General features: G+C 40.5%; 1 protein-coding gene across 1 annotated transcript in view; it reads right to left on the bottom strand.

Annotated features, from left to right (window-relative positions):
- Window positions 1-1599: 1599 nt before the first annotated feature.
- LOC133630216 (OTU domain-containing protein 1) overlaps window positions 1600-12541 on the bottom strand; it is a 21508-nt gene continuing 10566 nt past the window's right edge. Inside the window, exons 2-3 of the mRNA XM_062021667.1 lie at window positions 8501-8633; window positions 1600-2981 (exon numbers count right to left, since the gene is read on the bottom strand). Coding sequence (XP_061877651.1) covers window positions 1770-2885 — 1116 coding nt within the window. The 5' untranslated portion in view covers window positions 2886-2981; window positions 8501-8633 and the 3' untranslated portion in view covers window positions 1600-1769. The remainder of the gene's footprint in view (window positions 2982-8500; window positions 8634-12541) is intronic.

The following is a 12541-nucleotide window of genomic DNA, read 5'->3' as shown; positions in this document are numbered from 1 at the left end:
CTTTTGACCACGACTGTAAATAACATTGAAAAAAATAAAAATGTGTTTTATTCGCCTATATTCAACCAGTGTTACTGTTCAAACCGCGTCGGTTACCATTGCCAAAAATATGACATGTACTTGTTAAAGGCCTACTGAAATGAATTTTTTAAATCTAAACGGGAATAGCAGATCCATTCTATGTGTCATACTTGATCATTTCGCGATATTGCCATATTTTTGCTGAAAGGATTTAGTAGAGAAAATCGACGATAAAGTTCGCAACTTTTGCTCGCTGATAAAAAAAAGCCTTGCCTGTACCGGAAGTAGCGTGACGTCACAGGAGCTAGTATTCCTCACAATTCCCCATTGTTTACAATGGACCGAGAGAGATTCGGAGCGACAAAGCGACGATTACCCCATTAATTTGAGCGAGGATGAAAGATTTGTGGATGAGGAACGTTAGAGTGACGGACTAGAATGCAGTGAAATACATATCTTTTTTCGCTCTGACCATAACTTAGGTACAAGCTGGCTCATTGGATTCCACACTCTCTCCTTTTTCTATTGTGGATCACGGATTTGTATTTTAAACCACCTCGGATACTATATCCTCTTGAAAATGAGAGTCGAGAACGCGAAATGGACATTCACAGTGACTTTTATCTCCACGACAATACATCGACGAAGCTCTTTAGCATGAGCTAACGTGATAGCATCTGTCTCAAATGCAGATAGAAACAAAATAAATAAATCCCTGACTGGAAGGATGGACAGAAGATCAACAATACTATTAAACCATGGACATGTAACTACACGGTTAATAGTTCTCAGCCTGGCAAAGCTTAACAATGCTGTTGCTAACGACGCTAGGGCTAACTTAGCAACTTAGCAACCAGACCTCACAGAGCTATGATAAAAACATTAGCGCTCCATCTACGCCAGCCGGCCCTCATCTGCTCATCAACACCCGTGCTCACCTGCGTTCCAGCGATCGACGGCCTTCACCCATTATCCGTGCGGTGGGCGGCTAGCATTGGCTAGGCGTCTGCTATCCAAGTAAGTAGTCCTTGTTGTGTTGCTGCAGCCAGCCGCTAATACACCGATCCCACCTACAACGTTCTTCTTTGCAGCCTCCATTGTTCATTAAACACATTGCAAAAGGTTCACCAACACGGATGTCCAGAATACTGTGGAATTATGAAATGAAAACAGAGCTTTTTCTACGGGCTACGAATACTTCCCTTGCCCTTGTGACGTCACACGCATACGTCAGCATAATAAAATGTTTTTAACCGGAAGTGTGGCGGGAAATTTAAAATTGCACTCTATAAGTTAACCCGGCCGTATTTGCATGTGTTGCAATGTTAAGATTTCATCATTGATATATAAACTATCAGACTGCGTGGTCGGTAGTAGTGGCTTTCAGTAGGCATTTAAATAAAACCTCTGCTTTGTTTTTAATGAATACTTAGGCCTATTACGCTACTGCGTTTTACTATTGGTCATTATGGTGGTACTTGGAGAGCTTTCTGAGGTCTTGGTGAGTTAGTGCATCCATCCTAAAAAATACAAAAGTCTGTTCTCAAAACTTTCAAAGGAGAAACTGAGCAAACACTAAAATGACATTTTTATTTGGAGAATAGCGATAGAAAAGGTGACAAAAAGGTTAAGTTGTCGGTTTACGGAATAACTAAAGTAGTAAATAAATAGCCGAGAATCAAAGTCACACTTCCTCACTGTCATACCACGTATCAAAAATAAATCCTTTGAGGCGCCGAATGGTGCCTTCATGCTCCTCCGTTCTTCTCAATGTACATTTTGGACAGAGACGCCGCCATGGACATGGCCAGCTCCTCGTCCCGCCGCCTCTGCATCTGAGAATGTCTGCACCAGTCCTCGTACTCGGGGTTGTCCAGGTGCGAGTCCATGAGGACGTCGTAGTGTCCGTTGCTCAGCCAGCTCAGCCAGACGGCCCGCCTGGACGCGTCCTCCCGGCCCAGGAAGTGCACCATGGTGGAGACGGTGGGGCTCTCGGCGCTGCCCCCCGTGGTGAGGTGGACGTTGACGTCCAGCATCTGGCTCATGGCCAGCAGCTCGGGGTACCCCGCCCAGGCGCCGTCCTGCGCCGCGTTGATCAGGAACTCGCCCGCGTCGCCCTCGATGACGGGGTTGAACTGGTCCAGGTGGTCGGCGATGTGGTGGACCGTGCGCTCCCTCAGCTCGCCGTGTCGGGCCTGGTCGCCGTACGAGGCCTTGCACACGGCCCGGTACAGGCAGTTGCCGTCTGGAATGATGTGGTACCGGAACTTCTGCCTCTCCTGGAGGTACTGGTTCTGAGTCTCGACCTCGGCGAGGTAGCGAGCCACCTTATCGTCGCCTCTTTGGGGATTCTCCTGCAGGACGCTCAACTCAAAGTCCGGTCCCTGGTCCGTCGGGACACTAGTCTGGAGGACCTCTTGGGGATGCTCAAGCTGAGCGGGCTCCTCCTGGTGGACCGAGGCCCACCTGTTCTCAAAGAAAACATGCGTGGGGTTCTCCAGGAAAACTTCGTTTGATTCATTCCTGAGCTGATCCATCAAGTCCACCATCACGTCAGGGGCAGGGGAAGGAGGCTTGGGCACCCTGGTGATGTGGACCGGCACCGCCCTCTCCACGCCGTCCGGTCTGCGGATCAACAACTCGGCGGTGGAAGTGAAGTAAACGGGCCTGGCCGAGGAGGCTTCGTAGCAGGAAAAGGCGGGCATGTTTGCAGCCTCTCTCACCGGGTCCTCGTCAGCGGCGTTTGGGTGCGTCAGAGGCGGGGTGACTACCTCAGGTGGGGTCCCGGTGCCGCTGGACAAAGTGATGGCAAGTTTGCTGGACGACTTCGGGTAGTGCGTCAGGGCGCTGTTGAAGAGCTGCATGTCCGCGGGTGGGGGGGTCCTTTATAGCCGCCGGTCACGGCGCGATGACGGCCACGCTCCCGAAATATCCTCTTGTCATCGGGAGGAAGTGTCCTCCTATTAGCGAAGGGGGGGGGGGGGGGGACACACACACGGTCCACTTTAGCCCACTCGCGTCACCCGTACGCGGGGTGCCTCCCTAATTTTAGAGCCCGACGTGAAACCGGATCTGTTTGGCTGTCAAGCAACAATGTCCGCTTAGGGTGCCTTCAGAGTAAAATCCCGTCGAACATAGACCGTGTAAGCGTGGACAAATACACGTCAAACTATTCAAAAACGTGCATGTTGTCTAATATTAAATCCGAATTATTTAAATAAGTGGGTTATGGTTTACGATACACCATTGAATTCGTTAAGTTCTGAATGAAATGGTTTTATTCTGGAGGCTATTGACAGGCACTTCCGGCCCAAGTGTCAAGAATGCAACAGTGAAACGAAACTTATATGACACAGTAAACACTCCTTGTGTAATAACGCTGCAATGCGTTCATAATCATGTACACGTGTGTCATAACCCCGAATTAAAACTTGTTAAGACAATATTTAGGGCAATAAACATACCAGAGAGACATTACGGTGATATTCTAAATGTATAAAATGAGCATATTGGCTGTCAAGCAAAAACGTCCGTTTGGGGTGCTTTCATAAGAAAATCCCGTCGAACATAGACCATCTAAGCGTGGACAAATAAACAACAAACTATTCGAAAACGTGCATGGTGACCAATACTAAGTCAGAATTATTTAAATAAGTTGGTTATGGTTTACGTTGCACCGTTGAATTCGTTAGGTTGTGAATGAAATTATTTTATTCTGAAGGCTATTGACACGCACTTCCGGCCCAAGTGTCAAGAATGCAACAGTGAATGTCACATGAGTAAACACTCTTTGTGTATAATAACGCCATATTGCATTCATAATCATGTACACGTGTGTCATAACCGCGAATTAAAACTTGTAAATACAATATTTAGGGCAATAAACATACCAGAGAGACATTACGGTGATATTCTAAATTTATAAAATGAGCAGTAACTTGTCATGCATACGTGAAGACTTTGGAGCCCGACGTGAAACCGGATATGTTTGGCTGTCAAGCAAAAACGTCCGTTTTGGGGTGCCTTCATAATGAAATCCCGTCGGAGATAGACCGTCTAAGCGTGGACAAATAACATATTCGAAAACGTGCATGTGGTCAAATAGTACGTCAGAATTATTTAAATACGTTATGGTTTACGTTACACCATTGAATTTGTTAAGTTCTGAATGAAATGATTTTATTCTGAAGGCTATTGACACGCACTTCCGGCCCAAGTGTCAAGAATGCAACAGTGAATGACACATGAGTAAACACTCCTTGTGTAATAACGCCTCATTGCATTCATAATCATGTAAACGTGTGTCATAACACCGAATTAAAACTTCTTAAGACAAGATTTAGGGCAATAAACATACCAGAGAGACAAGTTTTGTTACTCATTACGGTGATATTCTAAATTTATCAAATGAGCAGTAACTGACTTGTCAGTAACTTGTCATGAAAGTTGTTCAGCTGCCATCTAAATATAGATATCACTTCATTGTTTCATCATTTACAGGAATGAGGTACAGTCGTGGTCAAAAGTTGACATACACTTGTAAAGAACATGATGTCATGGCTGTCTTGAGTTTCCAATCATTTCTACAATCTCTTATTTTTTTATGATAGAGTGTACATTGAGAATAACGGAGGAGCATGAAAGCACGATTCGGCGCCTCAAAGGATTTATTTTTGATACGTGGTATGACAGTGAGGAAGTGTGACATTGATTCTCGGCTATTTATTTACTACTTTAGTTATTCCGTAAACTCTCCAAGTACCACCATAATGACCAATATTAAAACGCAGTAGCGTAGTAGGCCTAAGTATTCACTAAAAACAAGGCAGAGGTTTTACCAGTATATGTCATATTTTTGGCCATGGTAACAGACGCGGTTTGAACAGTAACACTGGTTGAATATAGGCGAATAAAACACCTTTTCAGTTTTTTCAATGCTATTTACAATCGTGGTCAAAAGTTTACATACACTTGTAAAGAACATAATGTCATGGCTGTCTTGAGTTTCCAATGATTTCTAAAACTGTTGTTTTGGAAACACTTTAGTATGGGGAACATATTCACCATTAATTAGTTGCTTATTAACATGCAAATTAGTAACATATTGGCTCTTAATTAGTCATTATTAAGTACTTATTAAGGGTTAGGGGTTAGGGTCTAACCCTAACTAACAAAACTACAAATGTTAAGTCACAATGTAAACAAACGCCATTGGTGGATCTACAACTAACAGCCACTGTAATGATACCAAGTACAGGAGCGTATCTAGTCGATACTACTATGATTACATCGATACTTTTTAGCATCACAAAATCTTCTTTCGTTTTTAAAAAATGTATATCAAATTTATAAACTAAAGAAATACGTCCCTGGACACACGAGGACTATGTATGATCCTGTAACGACTTGGTATCGGATAGATACCTACATTTGTGGTATCATCCAAAACTAATGTAAAGCATTCAAACAACAGAAGAATAAGTGATTATTACATTTTAACAGAAGTGTAGATAGAACATGTTAAAACAGAAAATAAGCAGATATTAACAGTAAATGAACAATTAGATTAATAATTCATTTTTTACCACTTGTCCCTCATAATTTTGACAAAATAATAGGTAGATAAATGACACAATATGTTACTGCATATGTCAGCAGCTAAATTAGGAGCCTTTGTTTGCTTACTTACTAATAAAAGACAAGTTGTCTTGTATGTTCACTATTTTATTTAAGGACTAAATTGCAATAAGAAACATATGTTTAATGTACCGAAATACTTTTTGTTAAAATAAAGCCAATAATGCTATTTTTTTAGGTCACCTTTATTTAGAAAAGTATCGAAAAGTACAGAAAAGTATCGAAATACATTTTGGTACCGGTACCAAAATATTGGTATGGGGACAACACTATTAGGTACAGACAGACAACTTAAAACACACGTTCGCAGGTTTAAGTACCCACTCGGATTGATATACAGACACACAAATTAGTACACACGCACGCAAATTGGATTACACGCGCACAGGTTGAGATGCACGTTTGCAAATAACTTTGCTCCAATAATACTTATATAAACATTGTTGTCAGCAGACCATACAAGCGCAATATCAACCCTCTGCACATCTTTCCATTGCAGACGTGATCACGCGTACACAGTATTGCAGCTAATTTACCTGCCAAAACGACTATGCATTCACTGCCAACTTAATTTCAACAACTATAAATAAACCCATGTTTCCCCTGTTCGATGTTGTGCTTATTCATGTTGATTGTGTTTTACCGTTTAGGACTTATGCTGTACTGAAATAAGAAAACATACTCTGTTGGTGGTGATGAAAAATGGTGGAGCGGCTTCCAGGACAAGGAAGGTTCGTTCAAGGTAAAAGTTTTTTTTTAATTTGCTTATCATTCACAATCATTATGAAAGACATGACGACGGATGGATTTTGTTTTTATGCATTCTAAATATTAAATAAACATAAATAAAAGTCCCCTTACAACTGAGCCAATGGGAGCGCCACTATTTCGCCCATAAAATCCGATAAATAACCATTAAAAAAGCGCCAACAATACTCCATTTACGTTTTGTGACTTGAATATTAACCAAGTTTTAGTGATATTGTTATTATAAGGGCTAACGCAGACAAACTATTTATCGCGGTGCTATATTACAAGTTTACATCATCGAGTGGTCTGCTGCTTCCTCGCTTCCTGTACGTTTATTCTCGATCAAGGGTGTCAAATTCATTTTAGGTCAGGAAAAGCTATTCCCAAGTGGGCAGAACTGGTAAAATCATGGCACGATAACTTCAAAATAAAGACAACTTCAGATTATTTTCTTTGTTTAGAAATACACCAAGCACATTCTGAAAATGTACAAATAATGTGGGTTTTTTTACACTTAAATGTCCCGGTTAATAGTATTCTATCTTCATTTGTCGTTGTTTATACTTTCTGAATAAATAATGTGACAATGTTCATCAGTCAAAAAGGTGGAATTGAGTCTGGCAGAGTTTTAAAATGCTTGCATTTTTTCAGAAAATTAAATAATGTCAAAATCAAATTACAGGATGTTATTAATGAAATTTATTCATTTTCCTCAACTTATGTACTAACATCATGTGGTTTACTTTGTACATATGGACCATATGTATGATTTTGCGATGAAACTGTGTGCCAAGCGGCCACAACAGATAAAATAATGTTCGTCAACACTGTTCAATTATTGTAATGTCTGTCGAGAGATTCATCCGATAATTTTTTTGAGCAAAATTGTTTATATTTCACCGTAACCACACCAAAAACATTAGTAAAAAACATATACCTAGAAAAACTGGTAATTTTCTGCCAAACAGACCAGGCTTAAACATCTGACATTAATTGATTTAAGTGAAACCCGACTTAAACAAGTTGAAAAACTTATTCGGGTGTTACCATTTAGTTCATTTAGTTCAATTGTACGGAATATGTACTGTACTGTGCAATCTACTAATAAAATTCTCAATCAATCAATCAATCAATCAATATTAACAGCAGCAGCTCGCTCTTTCTCAATTGTGCCAACACATGCACTCATGGCACTTAGCCAGTGATGCGTTCACAGCCACACAAAGAGTCGAAAAACTCCAACTCGACTTAAGAATGTTAATTTATTGATTATATTAATGACATTTTTCCCGAGATTAAAGAAATGCTCAAAAAAAGATATATTTCACAGACAAAAAGTTACAGGGATGTACACTTTTCTAATGCTTACATCTCATTGTGCAACATGAGAACGTTTTAAGTGGGACTAAATGTGATCTCTGAAAGGGGTACAAATTATTTCCAAAGTAGGACCCCTACGCATACATACCATACTAGAACATTGCTTATGAAAAATATGCTATTTTCATTGTAAGTGGGCCAAATCACAGAAAATAGTCTCATTAAAATTACTGCTGTCATTTGATTATTATAATAAAACATTGAACTTGTTATTAAGTCAGGTTTGGGACATGGGTGCTGCTGTCATGGCCACAATTTACACATCTGATGTTGCTCACATGTGCCCCACTGAATGCTCTGAGTTTTTAAGTTTGAAAAATGTGAAGGAACATTGGTCATAAGTATAACACGAAATGTACAGATTATCAAAAGCATTTATTTGGGTGTAAATGTCGCACGCTACATTACCAACAACATACTAGACGACGTAACAATCCCCGTTATGTTTACTATCACTATTAAGCAGCGTAAGTACGTAGTGTCCAAACACATAGCTCCGCCCCCTCTGAAGCCATGGCGCTCTCGCGACAGAAGAAACAAAGAATTGCTATTGCGACATCTAGTGGACACATTAAGAACAGCAGTTTCTTTCATCAAAAAATGTCAACTAATTTTTATTCTTAGCAAACTTGGGGCCGGATAAAAATCTGTTCACGGGCCTGATCCGGTACATTTGACACCACTGTTCCAGATCATAAATCATGCATCTCACCTGGACAAAGGAAGTCTGAGTAGGTATTCCGGCAAGTTGGGACACTTTGACAGCCATTTAGGACCGGAAACTGGCGAGAACGACCTGACATGAAAAGACGTTTTCTTCCTGAGGATGACGAGACATTCTTCACCTACAAGGAAATATATATGAACCTCCTAGTAGTCGCCATCCAAATGACAGCAGACCTTGTACAGTAAGTGATGTTTTGTTATGTTTGCTGGCTCTCATGAAGTCTGCGGTGAGTAATAATCAGTGATGAAGAAAAAATAAAGCAAATGTCGTAATACGTTTTGGAAATGAATGCGTTGCGTTTGCTTAAAATGATCAAAATACGTAAATATTAAATGTTATTGTAAATGTGCCCGTTACTACATTACATGTATACTTACAGCATGTATATAAGCGCTCAATGGAGGTGTTTGAATGTTTTTAAGGGCTTTTTAGGCGGAATTGCGCGGCTCTCGTAGGCTCCATTGAAAGCAGACTTTTGATCGCATTTGTTTAAAGGCCTACTGAAATGAATTTTTTTTATTTAAACGGGGATAGCAGATCCATTCTATGTGTCACACTTGACCATTTCGCGATATTGCCATATTTTTGCTGAAAGGATTTAGTAGAGAACATCAACGATAAAGATTGCAACTTTTGGTCGCTGATAAAAAAAAGCCTTGCCTGTACCGGAAGTAGCGTGACGTCGCAAGTTGAAAGGCTCCTCACATTTCCCCATTGTTTACACCAGCAGCGAGAGCGATTCGGACCGAGAAAGCGACGATTACCCCATTAATTTGAGCCAGGATGAAAGATTCGTGGATGAGGAAAGTGAGAGTGAAGGACTAGAGTGCAGTGCAGGACGCATCTTTTTTCGCTCTGACTGTAACTTAGGTACAAGCTGGCTCATTGGATTCCACACTCTCTCCTTTTTCTATTGTGGATCACGGATTTGTATTTTAAACCACCTCGGATACTATATCCTCTTGAAAATGAGAGTCGAGAACGCGAAATGGACATTCACAGTGACTTTTATCTCCACGACAATACACCAGCGAAGCACTTTAGCTACGGAGCTAACGTGATAGCATCGTGCTTAAATGCAGATAGAAACAAAAGAAATAAACCCTTGACTGGAAGGATAGACAGAAAATCAACAAAACTATTAAACCATGGACCTGTAAATACACGGTTAATGCTTTCCACCTTGGCGAAGCTTAACAATGCTGTTGCTAACGACGCCATTGAAGCTAACTTAGCAACAGGACCTCACAGAGCTATGATAAAAACATTAGCGCTCCACCTATGCCTGCCAGCCCTCATCTGCTCATCAACACCCGTGCTCACCTGCGTTCCAGCGATCGACGGAAGGACGAAGGACTTCACCCGATCATCCGTGCGGTCGGCAGCTAGCGTCGGATAGCGCGTCTGCTATCCAAGTCAAAGTCCTCCTGGTTGTGTTGCTGCAGCCAGCCGCTAATACACCGACCCCACCTACAACTTTCTTCTTTGCAGTCTTCATTGTTCATTAAACAAATTGCAAAAGATTCACCAACACAGATGTCCAGAATACTGTGGAATTTTGAGATGAAAACAGAGCTTTTTTGTATTGGATTCAATGGCGTCCGAATACTTCCGTTTAACTATTGACGTCACGCGCATACGTCATCATACATAGACGTTTTCAACCGAAAGTTTAGCGGGAAATTTAAAATTGCACTTTATAAGTTAACCCGGCCGTATTGGCATGTGTTGCAATTTAAAGATTTCATCATTGATATATAAACTATCAGACTGCGTGGTCGGTAGTAGTGGCTTTCAGTAGGCCTTTAATACAGGTGTGTCAAACTCATTTTAACTCAAGGGCCGCATGGAGGAATATCTGTGCACACGCGGGCCGGACTATTAAAACCATGGCATTAAAACAAAAAAAATAAAGACAACTTCAGATTGTTTTCTTTGTCTTACTTTGGCCAAAAATAGAACAAACACCTTCTGAAAATATTACGATAAAAATATTTTTTTTAAAAAATACCGGCAGCGGTAAAGTTTAGATCAGGGGTGTCAAACTCATTACAGGTCGGGGGCCACACAGAGGAAAATCTAGTGGTAAAATCATGTCATGATAACTTAAAAATAAAGACAACTTCATATTGTTTTCTTTGTTTCAAAAATAAAACAAGCACAATCTGAAAACATACAAATCATAATGTTTTTTTGTTTTTTTTACACTTACATGTTGCTGTTCATAGTCGTCTATTTTCATTCGTCGTGATTTATCATCCATCCATCCGTTTTCTACCGCTTGTCCCTTTTGGGATCACGGGGGGTGCTGGAGCCTATCTCAGCTGCATTCGGGCGGAAGGCGGGGTACACACAGGACAAGTCGCCACCTCATTACAGACTATTGTTATTGTCGTTACCATTGTTATTTTCCTACAGGAAAAGGCCCACACTATATTGCTGGGGAAAAACCCCGTAAAAATGTAAGAAAAAAGAGCAAAAAGATGTCAAGCAATGTGAAAACAATGCAATTTAGACACTAATTATTAATGATAATATTTTACAAAAAGTTTGGACACCCCTGATCCAAAATATTAAAGCTCTCGAAATACATTTCTGAAAAAATGATGTGATTATGTTCATCAGTCAGGTGTGAGTCTGGCAGAGTTTTAAAATGCTCTAATTGGTGTAAAGTTTTAATCTATCGGAAGATGTAATAAATAGCAATATCAAAATCAAATCACATGTTGATAATGTAATTACCTCATTTTCCTCAACTAATGTACTGACATCGCGTGGTTTATTCTGTACATATGTAGCATCATCGACAACAAAACTTTTGAATTTGGACTCATTTCATGAATAACACATGAAGTTAGAAGGATATACAGTACATGCTATTTCAGCATATTTATGCGCGCCCAGATAATGTGTCCCCAGTCCTCTATCTTAACCGGGCAAATAGCTCCGCCCCCCTCTGAAGTCATGCGCACTTCTGCGGCAGGGGATACAAATAATTGCTATTGCGACATCCAGTGGTAGTTGTTGTACATTGTATATATTATATAAAAATATAATATAATATAATATATCAGGGTGGAAGAGGAGTTAGTACGTGTGCCTCACAATACAAAGGTCCTGGGTTCGATCTTGGGCTCGGGATCTTTCTGTGTGGAGTTTGCATGTTCTCCCCGTGACTGCGTGGGTTCCCTCCGGGTACTCCGGCTTCCTCCCACCTCTAAAGACATGCACCTGGGGATAGGTTGATTGGCAACATTAGATTGGCCCTAGTGTGTGAATGTGAGTGTGAATCTGTTAGGTACCAATCGTGTACATGGAAACATTGGTATCCGTGCCTTTTATAGAATGTGTAGACGCATTTTTAAAGTATATACACTACCGTTCAAAAGTTTGGGGTCACCCAAACAATTTTGTGGAATAGCCTTCATTTCTATGAACAAGAATAGACTGTCGAGTTTCAGATGAAAGTTCTCTTTTTCTGGCCATTTTGAGCGTTTAATTGACCCCACAAATGTGATGCTCCGGAAACTCAATCTGCTCAAAGGGAGGTCAGTTTTGTAGCTTTTGTAACGAGCTAAACTGTTTTCAGATGTGTGAACATGATTGCACAAGGGTTTTCTAATCATCAATTAGCCTTCTGAGCCAATGAGCAAACACATTGTACCATTAGAACACTGGAGTGATAGTTGCTTGAAATGGGCCTCTATACACCTATGTAGATATTGCACCAAAATCCAGACATTTGCAGATAGAATAGTCATTTACCACATTAGCAATGTATACAGTGTATTTCTTTAAAGTTAAGACTAGTTATCTTCATTGAAAAGTACAGTGCTTTTCCTTCAAAAATAAGGACATTTCAATGTGACCCCAAACTTTTGAACGGAGTGTACATATATATATTTTTATTGCTGCTTTTATTTATTTATTAGATCCCTTTTACTAAACATGCACAAGCACTGTTTTTAATATTATGTGATAATGCCTTTTATGCTGTATTTTGGTTGTTTTATGTATTGCAGTGTT

Source organism: Entelurus aequoreus, linkage group LG15 (assembly GCF_033978785.1).
Source record: "Entelurus aequoreus isolate RoL-2023_Sb linkage group LG15, RoL_Eaeq_v1.1, whole genome shotgun sequence".
Classification (NCBI taxonomy): Eukaryota; Metazoa; Chordata; class Actinopteri; order Syngnathiformes; family Syngnathidae; genus Entelurus; species Entelurus aequoreus.
Note: the sequence above shows the minus strand (reverse complement) of the source record. Positions and strands in the feature narration are given on the sequence as shown.